The sequence below is a fragment of the Mytilus californianus genome, unplaced genomic scaffold (genome assembly GCF_021869535.1).
Source record: "Mytilus californianus isolate M0D057914Y unplaced genomic scaffold, xbMytCali1.0.p SCAF_10, whole genome shotgun sequence".
Classification (NCBI taxonomy): Eukaryota; Metazoa; Mollusca; class Bivalvia; order Mytilida; family Mytilidae; genus Mytilus; species Mytilus californianus.
Genome location: NW_026262582.1, coordinates 41,200,559 through 41,227,284, shown reverse-complemented (window position 1 = coordinate 41,227,284; position 26,726 = coordinate 41,200,559). Strand labels below are relative to the sequence as shown.

General features: G+C 33.7%; 1 protein-coding gene across 1 annotated transcript; it reads left to right on the top strand.

The window, feature by feature from the left end:
* Positions 1 to 9,448: 9,448 nt before the first annotated feature.
* Positions 9,449 to 26,268, top strand: LOC127718136 (dimethylaniline monooxygenase [N-oxide-forming] 3-like). The gene is made up of 5 exons (XM_052224094.1): positions 9,449 to 9,623; positions 15,674 to 15,924; positions 21,171 to 21,309; positions 23,829 to 23,965; positions 26,113 to 26,268. The coding sequence occupies exons 1-5, from the start codon at positions 9,564 to 9,566 to the stop codon at positions 26,120 to 26,122; spliced, it is 597 nt and encodes a 198-aa protein (XP_052080054.1). The 5' UTR covers positions 9,449 to 9,563; the 3' UTR covers positions 26,123 to 26,268.
* The last annotated feature ends 458 nt before the right edge of the window (positions 26,269 to 26,726 follow it).

Sequence of the window (26,726 nt, the reverse complement as noted above, 5' to 3'; positions counted from 1 at the left end):
CTTTCAGCACTTTATTCTATATCGTGGAGGTCCGTTTTATTAGTGAACGAATCCGGACCGCGTGGAGAAAACAATCGACCTTCAGCATGCAGGAACACTTGCAATCCTAGTCGATAAAGATTTGAGTCGAACGCACCTGCCACGTGCTGGGTTCGAACTCACAATCTCAGTGTTGACAGGCAAGTGATACAGTAGATAAACTACTAAGACTTCTCGACAACCGTAGCCCATTGATTAAGATTTGAACAGGCTTTCAGTATTTGCGAGTACTTGATGTCTTTTGCAATTTTGTTAGATGTGGATGTGCCTAGTACCGATATGATTAGTCAAGGCCTTTTAATCTGATGTTTATTGTTTGCTCCAATGTTATCATGTTACACAAGTCCTAGGTTTTTTAGCGCTCTAAATCATCACAATGGTTGGCCAGAAAGGTGTTTTAATTATGCAGATGCGAGACAAGTCAGTTTGGTGACTGGAAGTGGGTTATGGAAGCCGTCATTTTGGCCGGGATTACTGCGCAAGTCTGAACGGAAGTCTTTATTTCCGCCATTTTAGAATTCCTAGAAAATTTCAACTTATTGTAAACATTGCCACAAGAGTTGGGGTGTCTTCTTTGACGTCCATGTTTTTATAACAGGATGTTAAACGGACGTGTTCGAATACCGTATGAGGGTGTTTTCTGGTCTGTGTTTTGATATTAGGTGACGGAACGGGTATTTTAAAATTCCAGAAGCATGTTTCTTAATGTTAACTAAGGGAGATAACTGTGTTATCGTTTTAGTGAAAATATGTTGCCAATTTTTGCAAATGTCTACTAGGTTTGTAGGTTTGCTGCTCTTCTTTTTCTTCGTTTTATATCAAGAAAACGAGTCCCCTGACCCCAATCTGTCTTTTTATTTTCTGATAGCAAATCATACTCTTCTCATCTTTTATCTTGATATTCTATCATTAAATATTCTGTCTATCACATAAAATTGGGTTTCCCAAGAATAATTTGAAGAAATTATGACAATTTTGCACAACCTGTAGCTTGAAAAAAGCCCCATGACCAACACTTTTTATTATATTTTTGAAAGAAGTACACGGTGACTAAACTACATTTTGGCAAATTTAAGAAAATTTCTATCGACTATAATTTAGACCCCTACCTACCTTAATGTTCAAAATGTTTTATAGGTAAAATAATAAAAAAATAGTTTAGTTTGTTTGTACGTGCACACACCTGTTCTACAAATACTGACATATATATAGCATGTATAGTGCAGATCTGACAGACTGTTTATCTTTTTGTCAAAACATTAACTCTATATATCTCATACATAATAATTCAAAACTGTTTAGAATTGAACTTGGCCTACATGCATAGGGTAAAAACTGGAACAGGTTAAAAACTAAGTTTATTTCTGATCAAGCAATTACTTTAATTCATTGAAATGTACTTTTTTTCTGTCGCTAGCTGTATTGTGCAAATAGAAATTTTAATAACCTCTATTTACGTAAATTAATTCTCAAGACAAATTTGTGTAATTAAAAAACTACAGACGATAGCAAAGATTGCAGTGACGAAACAAGAAAAAAAAAAGATATTAAAAGATTTTCTAATAATTATAATGTTATGGAAATAATTGAACCAATGCATGCATATCTTAGTCCTCGGTGCACGTTTGTTTATATTTATTTTAATCTGATTAAAACAGATCATGTGTCTAAGCTTTGCTTACAAGAATCTGACAACACTCCGTCTTACTTTTTGTTCTGATAAATATTACATCAGCCAATGAAATTTCAGCCTTTAAGTTTTTGAAGGTGTGTAAAACACAACAAAGAAAACTAAAGACTGAGCCAAACGAACCCCACCAAACAAAAGCGATGGTGATCGCAGGTGCTCCGGAAGGGTAAGCAGATCCTGCTCCACATGTGGCACACGTCGTGTTGCTCATGTAAGTACAACCCGGTGATATGTCTAATTCGGTAGGTCACAGACGAGGAAAAGAGGACAGGATTGTGGTTACTACAATAGTTGTTAAATAATTTTCGTGTATATGAATCAATTAACACTTGTCTATCTACCTTCCGCATTTGTTTATCTTTTCTTTCAGCACGGTTTTTCCTTAACAAATGCTATGTGCGATTGCCGAAGTTCTAACGAGAGATGGCATGTTTAAGATCATTGCATACGGTAAGCTGTCGGCAAATAAGAGTATTTGGGATTTATACATTTGTCAAAGGCAACAGAAAAGGGAAAAATGCTATTGTCCGGGTTTGGCTTTATTTTTGGTCGTTTTCGATTTTATCAGCTCTTCAACATTTGTTTCGGTTTTGGATTTTCAAGTATTTTATACTCGAGTACTGAAAAGAAATAACTTGTCAAAATGCGCATCTGGTGCAATAAAATCGGTACGGTTAATATTATTTTAGAGGCACTACATTTGCTAGATAGTGTTAATCGCCGTCTTTTTGGCGAATTTATTTCAATCATGATTATTCGATTAGATCGAAAACATGATTCTTTTGAGTTTAGACACAGAAACATCGTATTACAGGGGCTCGTATTATATATATTTTTGTGCGGAAATATGTTCCAGCTAACTGGTATGCGTTTCAGATTGTGTATCCGACTAATACACAATTTAGAACGCATACCAGTCGACTGGCACATATTTCAGATCCCAAAACATCTTTGATTCGACCCCGATGATCGTACCGGTAAACCTATTCATAAAGCTTGTGTCGATTTCAGTTGTTCTTCCTCATAATTCTACTGGAGCGCACCCTATCAAAGAAGACCATATAATGTAAGTATGCACGGCGTAATGTAGGCTATCAACTTGCATGATGAAATATTGCGGAATAGTTCGAAAAAAGTCTGATCTTGGAAAATTTCGACCGATACCTATCTTTAGGGGGAAGGGGGGGGGGGGGAGGGTGACTCCCTTTCCGCTTCTTGTGTCCGATGGATCTAATGCATAGCTTTTTTATTTTTATTTGCCCGTGTTTATGGGACGTATTATGATATACCGTTGTCCGACCGTCCGAAAGTCGTCAACATGTCGGACAATAACTCAAAAAAGCTTTAACCAATTTTCATTAAACTTTGGTGAATTATTTATATCTATTGACGTAAGCTCCCTTTCGATTTTTATAAATTAGAAATTAGAAATTTGGAGATTTTTCAGTTTTCTGACTATAATTCAAAAATGCTTTTGAAGAATTTTCATGAAACTTTGGTGAGTTTCATATATATTGACATAAGATCCCTTTCCATTTTTTAAAATTTCTGATTTTACATTTTGGAGTATTGGGACTTTATTATAAAAAAGGGGGATTTTCCACTTTTCGGACAATAACTCAAAAATGCTTTGAGCAGTTTTCATGAAACTTTGGTGACTGGTTTATATCTATTAAAGTAAGCTCCCTTTATTTTTTTTTTAAATTTCTGATTTGACATTGAGGAGTCATGGAACTTTATTCGTTGAAAAAGTGACGCTCATGGCGCAGCTCTTTATTTAGGTTTGTAGTTAAAAGAGACTTTTTTTTCAAAATGGCGAGACTTCAGTTTGACAGACAATGCAGGTATATACGTAGTCTTTAGGCTGGTTTTCATTTTGGTTTGGAATGTGCTTTTGATTTGAAATAAATACTGAGCGATTTTAAGAATAATCTGTTGCGCTTTTGATGAAATAATTAATTTTTCAATGATATTTTCAAACGCAGTGTACAGAAAACGATGTTAAAACAAGAAAAGTACCGAAGTCACTGTGTCACATGGTGTAATAAAAAATATCTATAGGACAAAGTAAAAACCTAGACACCCCATCAAACCACACAACACAATGTTTAGCTTATAGTTATATATTCATTGAAATTTGCATTCGGTTACAGGCATACAGTCACGGTAGATAATGCTTTGTGATCGATGCACAAAGCATGTTTTGGTCGTTACTGTTTGCAATAGAAAACCATGATTTCACGCTCAATACACAAAGCTGTAAATAAAAGATATTGACAATTCTTTACAAGGATGTTCTCAATACGTATTAAAAATCTTGTATGTGTTACTTTAAGTGCATTTCGATATAAGCATTTTATATAAGGGCTTAGTATTTTATATTAGAGTCATAGACCATCTTAATTTGATTTAAAAAAAAAAGTTCGTCATCAGTTTCAAATTCGCGGTAGAGGAATACTTTTCAGCTTTGTTTGTGTAGTCTTTTGATGATCTTTGATGATTTGACTAGTCTGTTAAAGTTTATATTCTGTAACTATACCTTTTCACAAACAGAAACAACTCCTATGTAGGGCATAATTATCCTTGCCTATACCAGTAAACTTAAGTGGCATAAAAATGACTTTTGCGCGGTATCTGGCAATAGTTATTATTTCTAATTAAGTGCCTCACACATTTATAATCAAATGGGGATGGGAAAAAGAAGTTTCAGAATGAAAACTCTTACGTACACCAAAGCATGCTCTTTTCGTTAGGTTTTTTTTTTATTCCTTTGCTAATAATTTCAAAATCTGAAAAATTTCTATTATGCACTATACCAATCTAATTGAAACATATATCTCTGATTTCGTTATTCTCCATATGAGATATTATATATACGACTGAACATGCGAGTTAATATAGATAGAAATCTTATTTAGGTTGGCGTTATACCAAAATTTTGAAATTGATTTAGTTTTAACTTACAAACTTTTGATGAATGAAAAGGGGGAGGATTGAGATCTAACAAAAATTAAGTAAAACCAGTTTTGTACCAGTCCCAAGTCAAGAATGTCGTCAATGATTGTTAATGACATACCTTATTGTTGTTTTTTGTGGGAAAATTTGATGGCCCAGATCTTTGATATTAGAAGTTTCTGTTTAAATTATTCACATATTAAATAGAGCTTGACACATTATATATATATATAGACACCTGTCTATTCAAACTCCGAAACAGTGGTAACGTCCTCCTTGCACATGTTGCATTGCTACGTTGACTTTAGTTTAGCAAAGCAAGGTCACCGCTGTTTCGGAGTTTGCTGTGTGCTGCCTTTATGTGTCATTTAGTTATTTGTGTCATTGTGTTGCTTTATAGTCTCTTATAACTCTTTTTATAGTGGCTCTTGTTTTATATGTGAATTTATAATCTGTAGTGTTTTGTAAGAAGTGAGAGACTTAAATAAAATATTGTCTTGTCTTGCTTTATCATTGACATCAACCTCGCATTATCAATTATTTATATTGATAAAACAAATGTCACGCCTGACGAGCTGACCCCCTAATGAAATTAGGTTTTTGTTTTTGTGTATGCGTGTTGTGGTTTAAAGTTTAAATACTTTATATTCAATTAAGCAACGAATTAGACTATTAGTTCTGACTAATTAAGTAAATGAACAGCCGTTAGAAATTCAACAAAAGGCGAGTTACCTACGACAACGCTAAAACAAAACAAAAAACAATAACACATACGTATAATTGTTTATGAAATAATATCAATTGAAAGAATGGTTTATGTAACTAAAAACATAGTGTATTCAAGTATTTTATTACAAGACTATGCCCCAGTAAAAATTGGAACCCACGCTTAAACTTTAAACCAAAATACCAGCATATTTAATGTTGACTGTGTAAAAACTCTTACAAACAAATCTATTTTTTTTTGCATCACTCTCTCGAGTGGAGAAATACCGTAACACACTTGATGCAGTGATGGAATCTATATGTCTAACCCCTTAAACGACAATTCCGTCCTCTTTTTCTCGTTTAAATAACTATGATATTACCAAATGTGACCTATCACCGGATGTTTACTTGCCATGATCAACACGACGGGTGCCACATGTTCAGCAGAAACTACTTACCTTTTTGAAGCACCAGTTTTCATCTCTGTGATATGGCGAGGATTGTGTGGTTTAAACGGTAAACCGTAGTTTTCTGTGTAGTGTTTTATTTGTCTGTCTGTCCTTTTTTAATTAGGCCATTTTTTTGTTTGGCGCATTTTGAAATCTAGTTTTACAATTGCCCATTGGAATCTCCTTCCCTTCCCAAGAAAAATGAAGGTACCATTTTAAATCAATCATTAGTTAAATTAATATACCAGAACTTTGAAGGTACCCAAGAAACAGATTGAATCAGAAAATCAAAATAATCGAAGAACATGTAAAATAATATGTAGAAAGAAAGAAAGAAAATGAAAGAAGACAATCAAGCAAAGATTCACAATACAGTGCAAACATTCTCAAGATTGTGCAACCCAGGTGTCCAGAATGCGTTTTACTGATCAGCTTCGGTCAAACTTGTATAGTTTATCCGTCACAGGTGACAGAACTTGCAATTCGTCAAACTCGGAAGGACATATATACGCCCCTTCTTACTCTGAGTAAGAGGACGATTGATTGATTGTTGGTTGCTTAACGTCCAGTGGCAAATATTTCATGCATGTTCAGGACGAGAACAAATTAACAATAAATACAATAGGAAGGTCCTGTAATAAAGGTCATCCGGGATGAAGGTCGTGGAAATTTGGAGTGCCACTGGAAAATGAGGGTATATTGGATAGGGACAGGAATCTAGTCTTGCAACAGGTCACCTACGGACCCCTCAAAGAGTTGTTACAAGGGTTCTTAACGTGCAAAGAGCGTGGCACTCACTTTACATATACGAGGCGTCGGATTTAACGTCCACGATATGACCGGACGTGGCTGCAAACTTGCATATCCCGCACAGCCAAACGGACGCCCACTTTTGCGAGGGTTGTACTGCCGGTCGGAGGAAGACCAATGGTGACCATTTTTGTTCCCAAGTCACCCTTGGGACCGATAGTAAGAGGACGATCATTCTATATATATTGTTGTGAAGGGGAGGAGTTTGGAAATGAATATTCTGGTCTGGAAACAACCGAAACAAGATCAAAACCGGGTCTGGACATGCGCCTCTGCATGCAAATGTGAAAATTGCCTTCTCGCTACAACTAAACATCAACAAGCCGCAGACCAAATATAGACCAAATGTTAAAATCTTTCCCTTCAAAAGGAGCCAAGAACAGTTTGACGAAAATTGTCTTTGTACATTGAGTGTTGTAAATTTCAAACTATCGGCAAAAAGGAAGCGGCTACATGACAGATGTAAAAATTACTTACTGGCCGCTACAACTCAACATTATCAAGTTGCAGACCAAATATTAACTCATTCCCTTCCATAGGAGCCGAGTAAACTTTGACGAAATTTTTTCTTGTGCAATTAGTGTCGTAAAAATTCAAACTATCGGCAAACAGGAACTTGGATACATGGCAGATGTAAAAATTGCTTACTTGTTACAAATCAACCATATAAAACTGAAGACCAAATATTAAATTATTATCTTTCATAGAATCCTGGAAAAAATTATTTCGGACAGTCGGACGAACGGACAGACGGAGTCAAGTGGTTAATAGATAACTATCCACCAGAGTCCAAATAATGTGGATGTAAGCAACTATATGTCACTGTACGGCCTTAACAATGAGCAAAATACATACCGTTATAGTCAGCTATCGACATGACATAAAACGATGTGAAACGATTCAAACGAGAAAACCAAGCGACCGGAGTTGACAGAATAATTAACAACAAACGAAAACTGTTATCACAGACAACAACCATCGACATTCAATGAATTACAGGCCCCTGACTTTGGAACAGGCATCTTAATAATATTGCTTTGTTAAATATGTTTGTGGGGTTCACCCCTTCCTTAACCTGGAACAGTGGTGTAACCACACAACATAAGAACAAACTATACAAATTACTTGGAAATGACTGGACTTATCTGATCGGCACGACGCACAAAAGTAAAACAAAAAACAAAAAAGAAAAGTAACTTGCATAGAGATAAAAGCCACAAAATACCGATCAAAGAGTCCTTGCAGTTTCTGAAAGGTAGTTCAAAATAATATAAAAACAAGAAGATGTGGTATGATTGCCAATGAAACAACTATCCACCAGAGTTAAAATGAAGTGAATGTAAGCAATTATAGGCAACCGTACGGCCTTCGACAATGAGAAAACCCATACCGTATAGTCGGCTATAAAAGGCTCCGACATGAAAAATGTGAAACAATTCAAACGAGAAAATCAACGGCATAATTTATAACAAAACAAAGAAAAAACAAATACGACAGACATGAACCAACGACAACTACTGTACTACAGGCTCCTAACCAAGGAGAGGCACATAAAGAATGTGACGGGGATAAAACTGCTTGAGGGCGCCCAACCCTCCCCTACACAGGAACAGTGGTGTAACAGCACAACATAAAAAGGAACTGTAAAAATCAGTCGCAATTGGCTTAGATCAAAAGATCGGTACGAGGCACAAACCATTAACATAAAAACAATAGACAGAACGCACCGAAATGAGAGTACTTGCAGTTACTGAAAGCTAGTTCAAAGCCAATTACAACTAATTATTGAACATATTTGGAATCTAATGTTTATTGATTTTAGTGAAAAATGTCCAAACCAGTTACTCATGTTACTGTTAGATATGTTTTAAAGGGAAATGTGGGGTAAAACAATCAATCGACAAAAAATCCAAAACTTTAGAGATAGTAAAAAAGCAAGTCTCCATTTCAATATTGTCGTGCTGTTAATTATTTTGACTTCATCTACATCTAATTTTCTCCCCATTTTATGCACAAATTTTGTTAATGGACACATGCAATTTCCATAGATGGCAACTTGTGGACTATAAAAAGGATTTAATTTAATTTATTCAGATAAGAATATTTTTTCTCCAAAATTCATGTGCACGCCCGGGCGTTTTGATGTTAACGTAGCTACGCGCCTGCCAGTATTCGAAGTGCTGAAATGAAAATTCGTAAAGACATTCCACAGCAACGCATTATAAAAATGACATCTACTTTATATTCGTAACACCTGTTTCACTTAACCATGTTAACATTAAAATAAAAGCATTTTAACATCTGTCACATTTATTTGTTGAAGAAACTGCTAATAAGATGTATCATGTGTGTCATTGTTTATCTATCTACGTCAAGAATTCGCATCATACTACGGTAGGTATACATATTAATATTTTGAATCAGACAGACATAAATTAAGCCGCTCAAAGCATAAAACCCCCCAGAAAAAAAAATTATTTTATATGCTTTACAGCAATAAAGATTATAATAACTATTTAAATGTTTCATCAAAGCATAGATGTATAAACCCATTGGGTATTACACATCTATGATCAAAGCAATTGTTAAGCAATCATGTGTTAAGTCTAGGTGCACGTTCTGGTTGTTCGTCTGAATGTCCTAGTATCTGGACAACAAACCGATTGAGGTCAGCCGGTTTGATCGATAAATCATACAACTACATTGTTACAAAAATAGCATGACCCCAAGTCTGTGTTAAAGATTGAGTCTTTTATTAACCCCAATAAATTTGCATACTGGTTAATTAGCTTGAAGTTTTACTCCTCCCCTTTTCAAATCACGCCGTCTGTGCGTGGTGAAAAGTTCGTCTTAATCTGGTGCTAATATTTTTCATATTTAGCAGGTTATTAGCAAAACACGCTGCGTAAAGAATGGCTTCTATAAAGATGAACGGGAGAATTGTGTGTATCAAACCCTTACAATCAGTTATTGTGAGTATTGAATTTTTCTTTCTATATTTAATAAATTCGTAATAAATACATCGTTAATATAACTTGCAAATTCAAATTAGTTTATTGATTATATATATGAATTCATCTTTAGGACTATGTTATTTAAAATGCATTCAGTTTCTACTCATTATTTACTTGTGTGTTCAGTGTCGAACATTGAATTTCAACTTGATGTTTTCTTAATAATTTTATTTATAATAAACTTGAAAATATGAAAAATTGGATAATCATATACTAAGTATCTGGAAACATTTTTTTTCCAGATTTTTTAACACATGTTAAATCAGTGTGATCATTTTCTTAATGAAATATGTCAAATGTACATTTTGTACTACCCTTTTCCTCCGGTGTTGCTATTTCCTGAAACTTTATTTCCGAAAGCTTGAATTTTACATCGAAATTATTCTTTACAAATTGTATCTGGAGATCTGATTCATCAACAAACATGGCCACCGTTGCTAAAAATAAACATAGGGTGAAACACTGCTTTCGTTTTTGCTTGTGTGACAAAAACTAAAGTAAATCGGATTGAGGTAAAATGAGCCCGAATCGCCAATTTACCAATTGATTGTTAAAGAGAAGATAACTTCTTCCAAATAGCTTCGGATGGTTTGTTCCCATTTGATATGGTTCACATAGAAAACCTTGTATATCTTGTCCCTGTCAAGTTTGGTTCACATTTGCCAAAGAGTTTCAGACAAGAAAAGTATTTTAGCTATTTCAATCACCAGGCGCCCGTCGTCGTAAACTTTAAAAAGAAACTACTGGGCTAAATGTTACATAACTTTTTCTAAATGTTTTTTTGTGAATGTAGTTTACAAATTGTATCTGTTGATTTAATTCATGAACAAACATGGCTACCGTTGCTAAAATTAGAACATAGGGGGAAACACTGCTTTTGGTTTTGCTTATGGGACAAAAACTAAAGCAGTTAAAAAAAAATCAACATAATGATCAATGGGTCAAACACTATCTACGTCGAAATTTTCAAAAAATTCGGACAATCTGTTTTCGAGTTATTGTCGCTGAAATGCAAATTTTCTGCAAACTTCTCAGTTTTGTTTTGGTTATTATCTTGCAAATTGATATAGCTAGAGAGAAAATTCTCATAGTAAATAAGATTTACAAAAAGTCAACATGACCAAAATTGTCAAATGACCACTCACAGGAGTAATTTTCCTTGAATGATGATATTTACCCATTTTTCCATTTTTTCTCTCAGAAACTATATCAGATCAAGAGAAACCGCACGTTAATGAACCCTTATAACAACTCTCTTAGGTGTCCAATTTTCCAGTAGCAGTCCAAATTTCCCGCCCTTTATCCATGTCGACAACAACCACTTGTCTCTGAATTTTATTTTTACATATATACGTTTATATGTCATAGAAACAAGAGCCTGTGCGGTCGACCTGGACGAAGAACCGGAAATTTGGACTGCCACTTGCAAATGGGAGCATGTTGGCTAGAGAAAGAAATTTTGCCTTGCATCGGATGCTGCGAATTTATACATCCTGCACAGCAAAACGCTCTCAATCCGAACATGCGCGAACTATTTGCCACTGGACGTAAAGCAAACAACAATCAACCAATGAATCAATCAATTTAAAGCAATTGTTCATTACTAGTATTTAATTTAACAAGGGATCCACAATAATCCACATCCCTAAGCTTTCATTTAATCCCAAAATTACCCAAACAATTTTCATGTTTCAAAATTTACAGCTATGTGTAGAAACCTTTTTTATGCCTCCGCCACTAGGCGAAGATGCATTGAGGTTTACCCTTATCCATCCGTACGTTCCGAAATTGGTTTCTGTTCTCTAACTTTAGTTTGCCTCAACCTTAATTTTTATTTTTAGTTTGCTTATTTCCAACAAACACAGATCAAGTTTTGTTTGGCGTCATGTACTTTCACTTTTCTTGAGTTATGTCCCTTTATAAATGTAAAAACTGGCTAATTTTCCGCTTATACGCAATGCTTATTACCACATAACATAGATTATTTCAAATCTAAGTGGCGTCACTTCCACCGTTCTCGAGTTACCCCATTACTAATTGTTATTGAACATTGAGAGCGCTCAAACCCCCGAGCAATATCTAATGACAACATTCAGAAGTCTCAGAGAAAACAAACGTCAAAATGTTTGAATTAGTACATTGGCTCTTGCATATTTACAAGCGGGGGCATACGATACAGTCTGTTTTTATTCAAAATGTGTACTCTTTTCTGCATGCAGTCTTGACGTCAGACACTTGTCTCTGAAATTGCTTTTACCTACACCCCTTTGTGTGTTACATAAAGTAGATATAAGAAGATGTGGTATGAGTGCCAATGAGACAACTCTCTCAAAGTACGGCCTTCAACACGGAGCCTTGGTTCACACCGAACAGCAAGCTATAAAGGGCCCCAAAAATGACTAGTGTAAAACCATTCAAACAGGAAAACCAATGGTCTAATCTATATAAAAAAGTATATATAGGTAAAAACTAATGTTTTGAGGCAAGTGCTGGTTTTGACCCAGACTATGATTAGTGGGTCTTCACCTTCAGTCATATATACTTGTCTATTATATACTTATACGAAATCAATATATCGATTCCTCTGAAACTGCAGCGACATTTAATTGATTTTTTGTTCTTCTGAATGCTTTCCACACATATCTTGGACACTCGTGGCAGGCGAGAAAAAAATACTAAATCCCATGCAAATTATTGAAAATAAACAGAAATTCAGAATATTTAAGCAAAGTAAAGAATTTAATACAAAAATAATTTTAATATACCTGAAATATTCGCCACTGGACGTTAGGTTTAACAAAGAACAACCAATTCATCGTATTAATGTGTAAATATTTTTATAAGATTTACATGTATATGGTTGTAAAAACGTGTCCACATCTTATAATGACGATTTTCTATGGTCAAACAAAAAATAAATCCCATGGTGTCATACCTATTTCTATTCCATCTATGTAATGTTTTTTTACAATGAAAATTATCACTAGAAAACTTAGTGGAATATACTACAAGATTAATCTAAAAATTGACGTTTATTATAATCTGAATGAAATACAGTCCCTGTGTACCCGTTTGTCTTTGGACAAATTCCAACACAAGCATTGACTTAATTAAATAAATAAATACTGTTTATATGATTATCGATAATATGATCCCAGCAGATATATAAAAATAAGAAGATGTGGTATGATTGCCAATGAGACAACTCTCTACAAGAGACCAAATGACACAGACATTATCAACTATAGGTCACCGTACGGACTTCAAAAATGAGTAGAACCCATACCGCATAGTCAGCTATGTTCTCCTCTTGAGTTCACATGCACTTAATATTTGTCGACTCGAGGTGAGGGGGATGACACGCTATTGGGACAAAAGGGGTAAAAAAGTGGGGTGTGGGATATAGGGGGTGGAAATACGTCTTCTTGCGTAAACTATTATGTAACACTATCTAAAATACACCACGGTATATCAATTTCCTTGACACATATTTTGAACTGTAACAGTAACCTATAATGTAACAGATTTCTATAGACATGATAGAGGGATTTAATACTTTGACATATTTAAGCATTTGCTAAAATTGAACACAAAAGATCGTATCTATGAGGATCTGAATGAGGTTACAGAATAGAGAATAAATTGGAAAATGAAAGAAAAGAGAAAAATGGATCAAACAAATAAACAACAGAGAACAATGGAGTTCTAAAATATAACGAATAGAGAATAATGGGCAACAAACGTACAAGAATACGAGAAAGATGGCATAAATATTAAAAGACATAAATTAAGACCCCCCATCCCCCACCACGATCCAGACCCTTATCTATGTCTTGGTCTGATCTTGATATGAGTCAGAATACCCCTTTGTGTATTTATACAAATGAAGTCTTTTCATAAGTCAAATGATTACTTTGCCTCAACCAAATGATATGAAACTTATACCCAATGCGTATGAAACAAAAATGATTTAAGATTTATAATAAAATGTATTTGAACACCAGGGGTCCATTCTTTACAAATCCTTTCAAAAGACCCATTTGCATGAAATATGTTTTGCGTACACTTTGTCAGTTTTGAAGGCTTTATTCATACGTAACCTTGAAAAATACATGAAACTGTTTTAAGCTTAAAAAGTACTTTTCTACAATAATAAAAAATAAAGTTCAAAATAAAGGTTAAAGTTTTCAATATAAACAAAAACCAATTGATTTTTAAAACATGAAAATGTATCGTTACAAGGAAAAGTGTGGAAATTTTAAGTCAAAGTTTCCTGCAATATTTTATTTTATTGAAATACCATATAATGTAACAGTTTTCTATAGACATGATAGAGGGATTTAATACTTTGACATACTAGTATTTAAGCATTTGCTAAAATTGAACACAAAAGATCGTATCTATGAGGATCTGGATGAGGTTACAGAATAGAGAATAAATTGGAAAATGAAAGAAAAGAGAAAAATGGATCAAACAAATAAACAACAGAGAACAATGGAGTTCTAAAATATAACGAATAGAGAATAATGGGCAACAAACGTACAAGAATACGAGAAAGATGGCATAAATATTAAAAGACATAAATTAAGACCCCATCCCCCACCACGATCCAGACCCTTATCTATGTCTTGGTCTGATCTTGATATGAGTCAGAATACCCCTTTGTGTATTTATACAAATGAAGTCTTTTCATTAGTCAAATGATTACTTTGCCTCAACCAAATGATATGAAACTTATACCCAATGCGTATCAAACAAAAATGATTTAAGATTTATAATAAAATGTATTTGAACACCAGGGGTCCATTCTTTACAAATCCTTTCAAAAGACCCATTTGCATGAAATATGTTTTGCGTACACTTTGTCAGTTTTGAAGGCTTTATTCAAACGTAACCTTGAAAAATACATGAAACTGTTTTAAGCTTAAAAAGTACTTTTCTACAATAATAAAAAATAAAGGTTAAAGTTTTCAATATAAACAAAAACCAATTGATTTTAAAAAAATGAAAAATATATCGTTACAAGGAAAAGTGTGGAAATTTTAAGTCAAAGTTTCCTGCAATATTTTATTTTATTGAAATACCATATAATGTTTGCCGAATCGTTTTTAGTCTTGAACGAGAATCAATTAAACTTACACAATTTCTTTCATTTAACATGTTAAAACATTTATTTATGTAAAAATGAATTAGACCGCAACCTAACTTAACTAAAATAAATGGAGAATGATGATGCCCCGCTTGCATAAAACGTTATAAAGCGACATCACTCAAGAACGGTAAAAGTGACGCAACCCAAATTCGAACTTGATCGGCGTTTTGTGGTAATAAGCATTGTGTATAATTTTCATTACATTTGGTTGAGTCCAACTAAAGTAGGAGAACGGAGACTAATTTTGGTAACGAACGTATGGATGGACGGACAGACGTACATACTGACAAGGGTAACACTTAATGCCCCTTTCGCTGCGGCGGGGGCATACAAATCCCAAAAAGACAAATCTTGTCTAAATCACCGTTTCAGAATCTAAAAGACTATGAATAGTTTCATTGATCGTACACCAAAATGAAAATAATGTCATGTTATAAGTTAGATATTCAGTAGTTAGCCAATCACAAAGTTTTGATGCAATCTTTTGAAAATAATACCCATAATGCATCATATTCTGAAACGGCGAATTAAAAAAAAGTGTTGATACAATACATGAAGCTCTAGATCAACCAAGCTGTGAGTAAACTAAACAGAGTATATCAAAGATCTGACCATTCGGCGCACCTCGGCACATCTATCAAATCTTTTTAGGGTAGCGGAATCGGCCGAGGTTTGCCGATTGAGATCTGACATCATCTACTATTTTAATATGAACATATCTTTTATTTTTAAGAGAAATTGAATCTATTGATGTAAATAACCATAACAGTTTTCATAATAACTGTCGAAGAATTTCTTTTTCATTCGTTTCATTTATCACAAAGAAAATTACATGAAATTAATGTTTCTGTTTCAGAAATCATTAAGATATGCAACAACGACAAGTTTTTCAAGAACTGCAGACGCACGTGAGAAAAAAGTTGCGGTCATCGGAACTGGCGTATCTGGAATTTCTGCATTAAGAAATTTGACTTCGCCGTTTGGTAACATAACACCAGTTGCATTCGAGAGAAGTGCTTCTTTTGGTGGACACTGGTCATTTACCAGCAACAAAACACGTGATGAGTTTGGGTATCCGCCTTCATCTGCAATTTACTGCGGACTAAGGTAACAGACATTTTGTCAAGCTAGTTCCTTGCCTTGTGATTCCACATGCACATTTGGTTTAAATATTTGTTAAAACCTCAGGTCACACTGATATACCATTTGGGAATTTTTCTTTGTTTTATAATATCGGTAATATCATTTTGATAAAATTTTATTCGAATCTATTGACCATAATTAAAAAAAAAACATATTTTCCATAATAATAGACTACTTAGTATTATAATACATAATACTTTTATGTATATACATATGTATTGCTGCTATTTCTCTCTTGAATATCAATTCAATTCCAAATTATATAATAGAATAATACACATTTTTGTAGAGGTTATTGATGCATGTGTAAACTTAACCGATTAACTCAGAAACTGAATAAAGTTCGGACTGCATTATGAGTTCCCGAATTCCCTGTAAAATAAGGATTTTTTAAGAACCCAAATTGCTTTCAAATTACTTTAATCCTATATAGCCACGGTATCAAAATCATGAATTTCGCGTGGACCTAATAACCCCATCAAAAGGAAAAAAATCCTCCCAAAAAACAACAAAACAATCAAACTTAAAAAAAGGTAATTTTCCGTAGTAACAAAATAAAGACATGAAGAAGATCACGATCTTAATCAAAGTTACGTAAAAACTTGTTTCATATCCATTGAAATTTTTTCTTGTTTGGACAAGGGAATATTTTTAAAGTAAGGTTCCATTGATCCTGACATTGCCGATAAGATAAAATAAAATAACATTTATTTCCAATAGAGAATCTATTATGGGAAAAATCAGTACAATGATTAGCAAATTAAACATTTATAATATAGATAATACATAAATTGAGGGTATAATCTTTAATTGCAGTTCGTTTATCAATGTTAGTTTGTTTCTTGTAAACAAATATTTATTTGTGTTTCGTTTGTCAAGGCAACATATTGTGTGTTAAGTTCAAAAGAATGACATATTGTCCAGAATGTAGAACAGCCTATTTAAGTCAACTCTTTTCCGCGTATTTTACGGCATTTGCGAGGACGCCCTTAAAATTCTTTGTCCTTTTTTTTTAACAGGACCCGCTCTAATATGATTTTGAATGTTAAAAGGAAGTGTTCAAGTTGTTATTTATGTAAAAAAAAAATGCTATGCTATGACATTTAGAGTATGATTGCCTATAGTCTGAGCCTATAGTAGACAACTAGCAATAAAACAACCGTTAAGGACGACAAAGGTATATTTACTGTAACCGTTCGTCCTTCATAATTTTTCTAAGTCCATTGTACTTTTTCAAATTGCATACAAACACCACAGAAGAGGGTATGGATGGAGAGGGGGGGAAGTGTCCTTCAATTCTATATATTTTTGCTTATCTTCTCGATCTGTTCTTTATATTTTAGCACCCCATTTTTCCCTACTCTTTATTTTTGGGACTATTTTTTCTCTATCCTTTTTTTTTTTACCCTTTATTTTGCACTTTTTGCTCTTCTATATTCTGTAAACCCCATCAAAACCCTCATATAAAATGTATTGGTTTTTATTCAGTACTTATACACTTCTTCACACTGTTCACCTTTAGTTCTTTATGGGTCACAACGTATCGTAAATAGAACCGCCAAGAGTGATATATTTTACAATGTAAATCTAATAAATTAAGCTACAAGTACGATATAGGCACAGATCTAAAACATAAATCTACATATGCGATTAAAACTGTCATTTTCTTTTTAAAAAATGGGATAAAGTTATTTATATAAAAAACAATACATATTTTTCTTTTAAAGGGATGGAATAAGATTACGTTATTTATCTGCTTAAGACTGTTCTTGTTAAAGTACACATTTTTACATTGCACAAAATCTTAAAGTTTAAGTGAGCCTTTGCATTGGATTTTCTTTATTGTACGATTTCCGCTCCTTTTAATGATTTCTTAGCATGTGCAATTAGATTGAAACAGAGACATATAATGTTTATTTAATGAATATCTGAGTTTTTTTTATCTGTTTACTGAATACTGAATAAGTATTGTCATACATAAATGGGGTTAATATTTTCGACAAGAATATCGAAGCGACGGTTAGTGATATCAAAAGTAAGGGATACCAATGTGTATTCTGAAAATTCAAACACAGACAATTTCTTATATGAAACTTCTCCCAATCAGATTCAATAGTTCACAGAGTTAATTTTTGTATTAAACAAGCACAATATTAAACCTCGATCATTATAGGTTTCGAAAAGTACAATATCGGATTTGTAAAGATCTTTATAATGTTTAAGTTTAAGTACTTTATTGTCGATGTTTAATTGTTTGATAATGGTTTTGAACTTAAACGAACAAATGACCCTCTTGTCGGCTAACTACACAATGTCATGTACTTAGGTCACTTATGGGTCGAAATATGACCTTCATCCAATCTAACCTTCCTCGTAGGACCGTATATCCGTACTACAAATTACAATATGGATTTCTTCTCGAGCAAAGCTACGTTTTCTGATATTCATCCCGCCTGTCAATGCATGTTACTTAAGAAATGAATACTTCTTTTGTAATTTTATTGGGGCGTAAAAGTGTTGACCGAAGCACATTTTGTATGACGCCCGGAAGCGCTTCATTCTAAAAATGTGTGCACGATCAACACTTTTACACCCCAATAAAATTACAAAAAGAAGCAATCATTTCTTATAATTACATTTTTATGTTAATAAGACCAAGAAAAAAAAAAGTTTAATCAAGTTTTTCTTTAATTTATTTACCTGTGCACTTTTTTTGTGGAATAACGTGTCATCACGAATGTAACATTCATTTTTATATGAAGGTTAGTTTTGAATGACGCGCGATTGTTGTTAGCCAATAAAACTAACGGATTCTCGTGAAACATACATGTAATGTGTTCGAAAATACCATTAAACATTCATTTAAGAATTGAATGCTTCTTTTGTAAATTTATTGGTGTAAAAGCGTTGACCGAAGTACATTTTGTATGAAGCGCGGAAGCACTTCATTCTAAAAATGTGCGCACGGTCAACGCTTTTACTTAAGAATTGAATGCTTCTTTTTGTAAATTCATTGGGGTGTAAAAGCGTTGACCGAAGTACATTTTGTATGAAGCGCGGAAGCGCTTCATTCTTAAAATGTACGCACGGTCAACGCTTTTACAACCCTATGAAATTACTAAAAGAAGCATTCAATACTTATTACATTTTTTCGCTATGATCATGAAAAGACGATTACTATCAAGTTTTTCTTTTATTTACCTGTGCACTTTATTGTGGAAACGTGTGTCATCATGTATGTTTCAATTCATGCAATTCATTTTGAAATGAAGAATGACGCGAGATTGCTGTTAGCCAGTCAAAATAACGTATAATAATGAAACATACATGTTTAACCCCGCCGCATTTTTGCGCCTGTCCCAAGTCAGGAGCCTCTGGCCTTTGTTAGTCTTGTATCATTTTTAATTTTAGTTTCTTGTGTATAATTTGGAGTTTAGTATGACGTCCATTACCACTGAACTAGTATACATATTTGTTTAGGGGCCAGCTGAAGGACGCCTCCGGGTGCGGGAGTTTCTCGCTGCATTGAAGACCCATTGGTGGCCGTCTGCTCTATGGTCGGGTTGTTGTCTCTTTGACACATTCCCCATTTCCATTCTCAATTTTATATAATGTAATTATAACCCTATACATGTAAAATTACTAAAAGAAGCATTCAATACTTATAATTATATTTTTTTACTAGGATCATGAAAACACGATTTCTATCAAGTTTTTCTTTTATTTACCTGTGTACTTTATTGTGGAAGCTCGTGTCATCATGAATGTTACATTTCAATTTGAAATGAAGGTTAATTTCAGAATGACGCGAGATTGCTGTTAGCCAATCAAAATAAGGTATTATAATGAAACATACATGTAGTTTAAATATTTTCAAATGTGTAGTCATTATAATGTTTTTGTATGCATGGCTAGTGGTTCTTACACCCGGCCCTCATACTCTGATTCCGCTCATGTTATTAATAATTCAAAATCAAGAAATCAATTATGCAAAAAAGCTTATTACAATGATCTTTCGTTTCAATTTTTGCTTGAAGTTCGTATGCCTCAAGCAGCAACAGCCAAAACCGGATCTGATTTTGGAAGTTTCGAAAGCAATTGTTTTTTGTATGAATAACAGTAAGAAAAATTAATCAGGGCAGAGATGTTGGTCGTGTAACTGGAAACATCACATTTTCCCATTCTCATATAACTGTTTGCAAACAGCATGTCATGGTATGCTGTTATTTTTTATGCCCCACTTAGGGGCATTATGTTTTTCGGTCTGTGCGTCCTTTCGTCCGTCTGTCCCGCTTCAGGTTAAAGTTTTTTGGTTAAATGTTTTGGTTAAAGTTTTTGGTTAAGGTAGTTTTTGATGAAGTTGAAGTCCAATCAACTTGAAACTTAGTACACATGTTCTCTATGATATGATCTTTCTTATTTTAATGCCAAATTAGAGTTTTGACCCCCAATTTCACGGTCCACTGAACATAGAAAATGATAGTCTGGGGCATCCGTGTACTATGGACACATTCTTTTTCGTCATTGTTCTTAAGCGCGATTTCATATTAGGCTTTTTATCGAATTATGCGAATCGTGTTTGGAGAGTGTCACTCTCTCTGTAAATTAAAGAACCACAACAACTCTTATAAGGGTCCGTAGGTGGCCTGTTGCGATGCTAAATTTCTGTCTCTAAACAACACGCCCTCTTTTTCAGTGGCAATTTTAACACATACAATAATTCGAGATCCAGAATCTAAAGAGTCATGGTTACTTTAATTGTTCGTACACCACAATGAAAATAACGTCATGCTGAACACAAGATTGCTCCTTCCATGACAAAATCTATGTTCATTTTCCAACATTAAAAAATTAGACTTGCATATATTACTATTTCTGCAGAGGACATTTACCGAAAGGGGCTTGACATGGTACAGCATGAGGTTATAATCTTTACAAATATTGACTTGTTTTACGAACCGCGTAATATCGCTTTTTCAGAATCTAATGCATTCTGGGTTATATTTTCTAAAGCGTACACAAAAACGTTGTGATTGGCTTAAACCGTTCGAAACAATGGATATTGAACAAATGACCTAACGTTATTTTCATTTTGGTGTGCGAACAATGAGGTTACCTATAATTCTTTAGATTCTGAAAAGGCGAATTGGAAAATAAGAAAGAAAAACCATTATTTTCATGATTGCATTTATTTTGATTTATCTTTTTAGAACAAATTTACCAAGAGAATTGATGTCTTTTCCGGGATTTGAACATGACGAAAATTTACCAACATTTCCGAAGCAAAGTGATATCTTCGAGTACCTGCAGAGATATGTAGATTATTGTGACCTTGAAAAATATATAAAGGTATTGTAATGAATTCGAACAAACATTCGGAATGTCTTAACACATATTCGTATGTCAGTCTTAACTATTCAAGGTTTTGGGGTACGTTTTTTATACTTTTGTTTTGTCTTTTCACCTTTTATCTTTTTATCCTTGGTACTGTTTTGTTATACGATTTCTGGTTTCCTTCTTAAAATTAGATTACATAAGAATCCTTATAGAGAGCGTTAACATATGTGATCATAATATTATAAAATTGAGAATGGAAATGGGGAATGTGTCAAAGAGACAACAACCCGACCATAGAGCAGACAACAGCCGTATACATGTAGATGTACGTCTAACCGCTTTTCAAAAAATCGACCATACTAGCTTCCGCTAATCTTCGCCTAGCCAAGGGTTACGATCCAAGATAAAATTTCGGATCCACGAGGTAATGATTTCCATTGGTCGCAGTTGTAACTGGCTGCATCCAATCAAAAAGCACCTTATAGATGATCACGTGTAAATGTAGAAATTGCCATGTGCTGATTGTGCAACAAGTCTTTACTCCCCAAAACGTAGAACGATATTTGGTGACAATTTTAAAGTTTTTAATCAATTAATTGAAGTTCCTGGGTATGTTTCTCGCGCAAATGTTGGAATGTCAACATATATTATTTTCAGTTCCTGCTTCACGAAATTTGTAAACATTAGACACAACCATTTAACACCTCCACACTGAAGAGAGTTCAAGTGCTGCCATTGGTCAGGAAGGACGTAGTCGGAATTGGCGTGACTTTTATCTACCGGTAGATGGCGCAGCATTGTATTCACAAATCACAAATGCTGACTTAATTTGCCAATGGTGGAGAGGTGGGTTTGGATCGTACACCTTGGCTAGCGAGATGGCTTTCGCTCACCCTGTCGACGAACTAGGTGTTGCTTCCTCAGTGTTTGTTTTACCTTGATTTTTATCATCTCAATCGATTTACGAGATTTGAAAATCGGTATAATTATATACTGTTGCCTTACCTTGCTACAGTAGTAGAATGTCGAGGATCTTTAGGTCATTTTCCAGTTTCATAAAAAAATCTTGAGAACTTTCTTTAAGAATTTAACTTAAATTTCCAATTCCTACAGGATATTTTGAGAGAAAAGTAGGAAAATGTCATGTGACTGTTGCCTAGCTGAATCACCGGACACCAGTTGGTCGAGATAAATAATACTTAAAAAAGCTTTGTAGAGTTTCCAGACAAATATTAGATATTCCAATGAGTACCAGACATTATTGTATGCCCCTGCTAGCAGATTTTTGGCATTCATATCAAGCAGAATAATGCTAAATCTTAATGGAAGTGAGAAAAAGATCCCACAAAACCCTGTAATTTCACCTTTAAACATTATATTAGTTATTCACGAATAATCTTTTTTTCCAGTCCCCTACACCCATGTTTAGTTAAAACAAGGTTTCAAGGGAAAAAGTTCTACTTTAATCAAGATGTTTTTTCTTGAAATCGCTGTTGATGAATAATTGAATACTAAGATGGAAAAAACGCTTTGATTCAAATTTTTCTATTGTAAACTTCCCATTTGTTAATTTTTTTTTGCCATCACTTGGCGTCCGTCATCCGTCCGGTGTAAACTATTTCAAAGATCTTCTCCTCTGAAACTACTAAACCAATTCCAACCAAACTAAAGCTGAATGATCCTTAGGGTATCTAAAATAAAGTTTGTGATTTGTTATCTGTTTCGTCAAAAACATGGCCGCCATGGCTAAAAATAGAACATAGGGTAAAATGCAGTTTTTGACTTATATCTCAAAAACTAAAGCATTTAGAGCAAATCAGACAAGAAATTAAAGTATTCATTAGGTCAAGTTCTACCTGCCCTGAAATTATCAGCCAAATTGGGTATCTGATTTTTAGGTTATTGCCCCTGAATTGATGATTTTAAGAAAATTTTGCAGTTTTCGGTTATCTTAAATATTATTATAGATAAAGATAAACTGTAAACAGCAAAAATGTTCAGCAAAGTAAGATCTACAAATAAAATTATATGACTAAATTGTCAAATGACCCCTTAAGGAGTTATTGCCCTTTTAAGACAATTTTTCACAATTTGTTCATCTAGATTGCTTACTTTAAAAAATCTTCTCCTTTGAAACTGCTGAATCAATTTCAACCAAACTTGGGCTGAATGAGTTTCAGAGTATCTAGTGTAAATTTTGTATTTTATTTCCTTGTATGTCAAGAAACATAGCCACTATGGCTAAAATGGAACATAGGGGTAAAATTCCTTTTTTTGCTTTTGAAGAAAATATGAGATATATGTTGTTATGATATGCAAGAGCTTGATTGCGCAATGACGATTTTATTGACAGAGGTTAGGCGCGAGTCAAAGATTTGAGGTTCGTTCGGGTGTTAGGATGATTCAATTGAAAGTATAGCATCGGATTAATGATTTACTTAGAATAGTATTGGACCTTTTGTTATATAAGGTCATATAAAATACACTGTTCATCCATAAAATACATGTTCTAATAATACATTTTGTTTTAGTTTAATACAATTGTAACTAATGCAGTTCCCAGGAGCCCGGGTGATGTCAAAACGAAATGGGAAGTGACGTATTGTGACGTCAGTGATCCCACTAAATCATCTACAGACGAGTTTGACGCAGTTATAATTTGTAATGGGTATGTTTCAAATCGGCAAAGTGCGGTCATAGTTTGTGTTGTGTCAATTTTACAAACGTGTCACGTGTTGGTTGGTTGTAAAGATTTTAGTGTATAAATATATTCCTTTTTTGTTTAACATGGGATTTTGTACGTTGTATTGTAAAAGGCACTGTCTGACGTATTTATTAAGAAGCACCTGCTGTCAATTTCCGAAAGACGTCATATATAGCTTTAGATTTAATTAAAAAGACGTATTGTCGTTAAACAATAAGACGAATAGACCTTTCATCATTGTTCTTATCATTTCAGAATTTTCCAGGACACTTTAATAATAATCACAAGATTTTTTAGCAGTTTTTAGTTTTAGAGAAGAATACACTCCACGAGGGTGTGGATGGGGGTTTACAGAATAGAGAATACTGGGCAAAAAATTAAAGAATAGAGATAAATGGCCCAAAAAATAAAGAATAGAGAATAATGAGGTGCTAAAATATAGAGAATAATGGGCAAAAACTATAAAGAATTGAGAAAAATGGCCTAAAAAATTAAGGAATACAGAAATGAAGGACCCCTTCCAGACCCTCCTCCATGCCACAGGTTGAAATTTATTAAAGTTTGTATTAATGATATAGGTAATGTGCCACTGTTACCGGGCAGTCTTGTGGTCAGTTGGAATGCAGCCCTTCTTTTCTTATTGTTGTATCCGCTTAGAAAGAATTTTATGTCTACAAGTAATTGACCCTAATACTATTTACCGTGTCTTATGCAAAACAAAAATTATATTTTTTGTCCCTGTTTTAGGTGTTCCAGTTGCCCCCTCTGAATCCGACCCTGTACAGTAACTCTGTTATAAATTGTTATTCTCCTTGAATGCTGTTCCTCTTCATGCAATCGTCTAAACTGGCATTTTGTCAATCTTGGAAGTCCTAAACTTATCAAGTGCTACAAGGAATTACGTCTGGTCTTAAATAGCAGTAGTTGTAATCCAAGTTTCCTGTTGCTATTTCGTAAATCGATAGTACTTTATTTTTTTTAACAGGAACTGTATTAACCAGACCCCAAAATTACTTGAAAAAAAATGCACTTAAGTTGTTTAAAATATATTTGCCCTTATTTTTTATATTGGTTGACAGCATCATTCTTACACCGGAAATCAATTCATTGGATTTCTTATCATTAAGCATTGATGAATATTTGTTGAATTATTTATCATTGTAATATTGATGTTTACTGATAGTTGATATAAAAAATTCCAAGCGCATACGTTATAGGATCTTAATCATGAAATTCGCCGTTTTACAAACTGATGAATCTTGGGTAGTTTTTACATACAAACGTCCTTATGAATTAAAAATAGATTCTTGATATGACCCCGGTTACTGGCTATGAATTGGACTTTGATCTTAAATAATTTTATGGTAGCTTTATATTATCTTTGAAATTTTATCAGATTATTATCTATCTCCCAACCTGTAGAGACATAGTAAGTTTTCTCTTAGTTTATACTTTATCCGATCTTACACGTTCAGAAAGTTGAAGTTTGCATTGTGCAAATACATGGATTGATTCAGTTATTAAAGACTTTATAATGAGACAGAATGGGAAAAGAACCCTGAAGATAGTAAGATCGAAACTCATTTCCGATCATTAAACTTTAAATGCAGTTTTCAATGTTTATTCTAATGCATATAACGACCACAAATTACAATAAACTCGTCAAAGTTACCAGGCTTAGACTCGTCAGGGACGCTCGAATAAAAAAAGTTAAAAGGCCAAAATAAGGCACGAAGCAGAACCCCCATGAAGACTTTAGATTTTTTATATGATCATAGCTGTTTCTATTCTGTTGATATTTTCGTCTAGTTCATTTATCCAATCATGTTCCCCAATTATCAGTTTCTGTTAATTTAGAAGAACCGAAAACATGTTTTAGGTACAGTGAAAATTCCGGTACCACTGTCTTTTTTGGTCACGATAAACTTGTTTATCTTTCGAATTTGCGAAGTTGCAGAAAATTGGTCCATCAATTTAAATGTCGTAGGATTTTATAAATTACCCATAATGCATCAGATTTTTGAATCGGCGAATTCCAAGGTTTCACAAGTCGTTCATTTTGGATCGAATATAATTTATATTTATTTTCTATTCCCTTTATTTGTGTCAAGGTCGATGTAGTGAAAATATCCTCGAATGCAATGCATGATGGGAACGATGCATTTTAAAACAACGCATCTATTAAAGGTTCACGGAAAAGGTTACAGAGTCAAATATATGGTTATACTATATATGAAGGACTGAGAAAAAAACTCATCTTTATACATGAAAAAATGGTATTAAAAATGTAAGTATAGGAAAAGAAAACTGACAAGGATAGATAAAAAAAAACAAGGATTGGTAAGATGGTATATTTTTAATCTAAAGTATTATTTTGTCTGATAATAGACCATTGACATTCAAAATTCATTCTCTGTCTTATCTACCATACCCAACTGTTGAATCTGGGTCGTAGGCACTATCACCGAAGTTCTTCAACTTCTTGATTACCGAGTTTACTAGTTTTGGTCCTTGCTTGGAAGTTTCATTCATACTCTCTAGTTTTAAATATTAATGCACTGAAACCAATTCAAAAAGAGAATATGTTTTCTTCAGTTTTGTACAATATCAAATATTACAAAACGAAGGCACTTAAACATCATTTGCACATCAATTTTCTTTCTTAATTTGAAATTGAGCCAGGGAAATGAATTTTGAAATGTCAGCGATTTATATCTATGGGTCA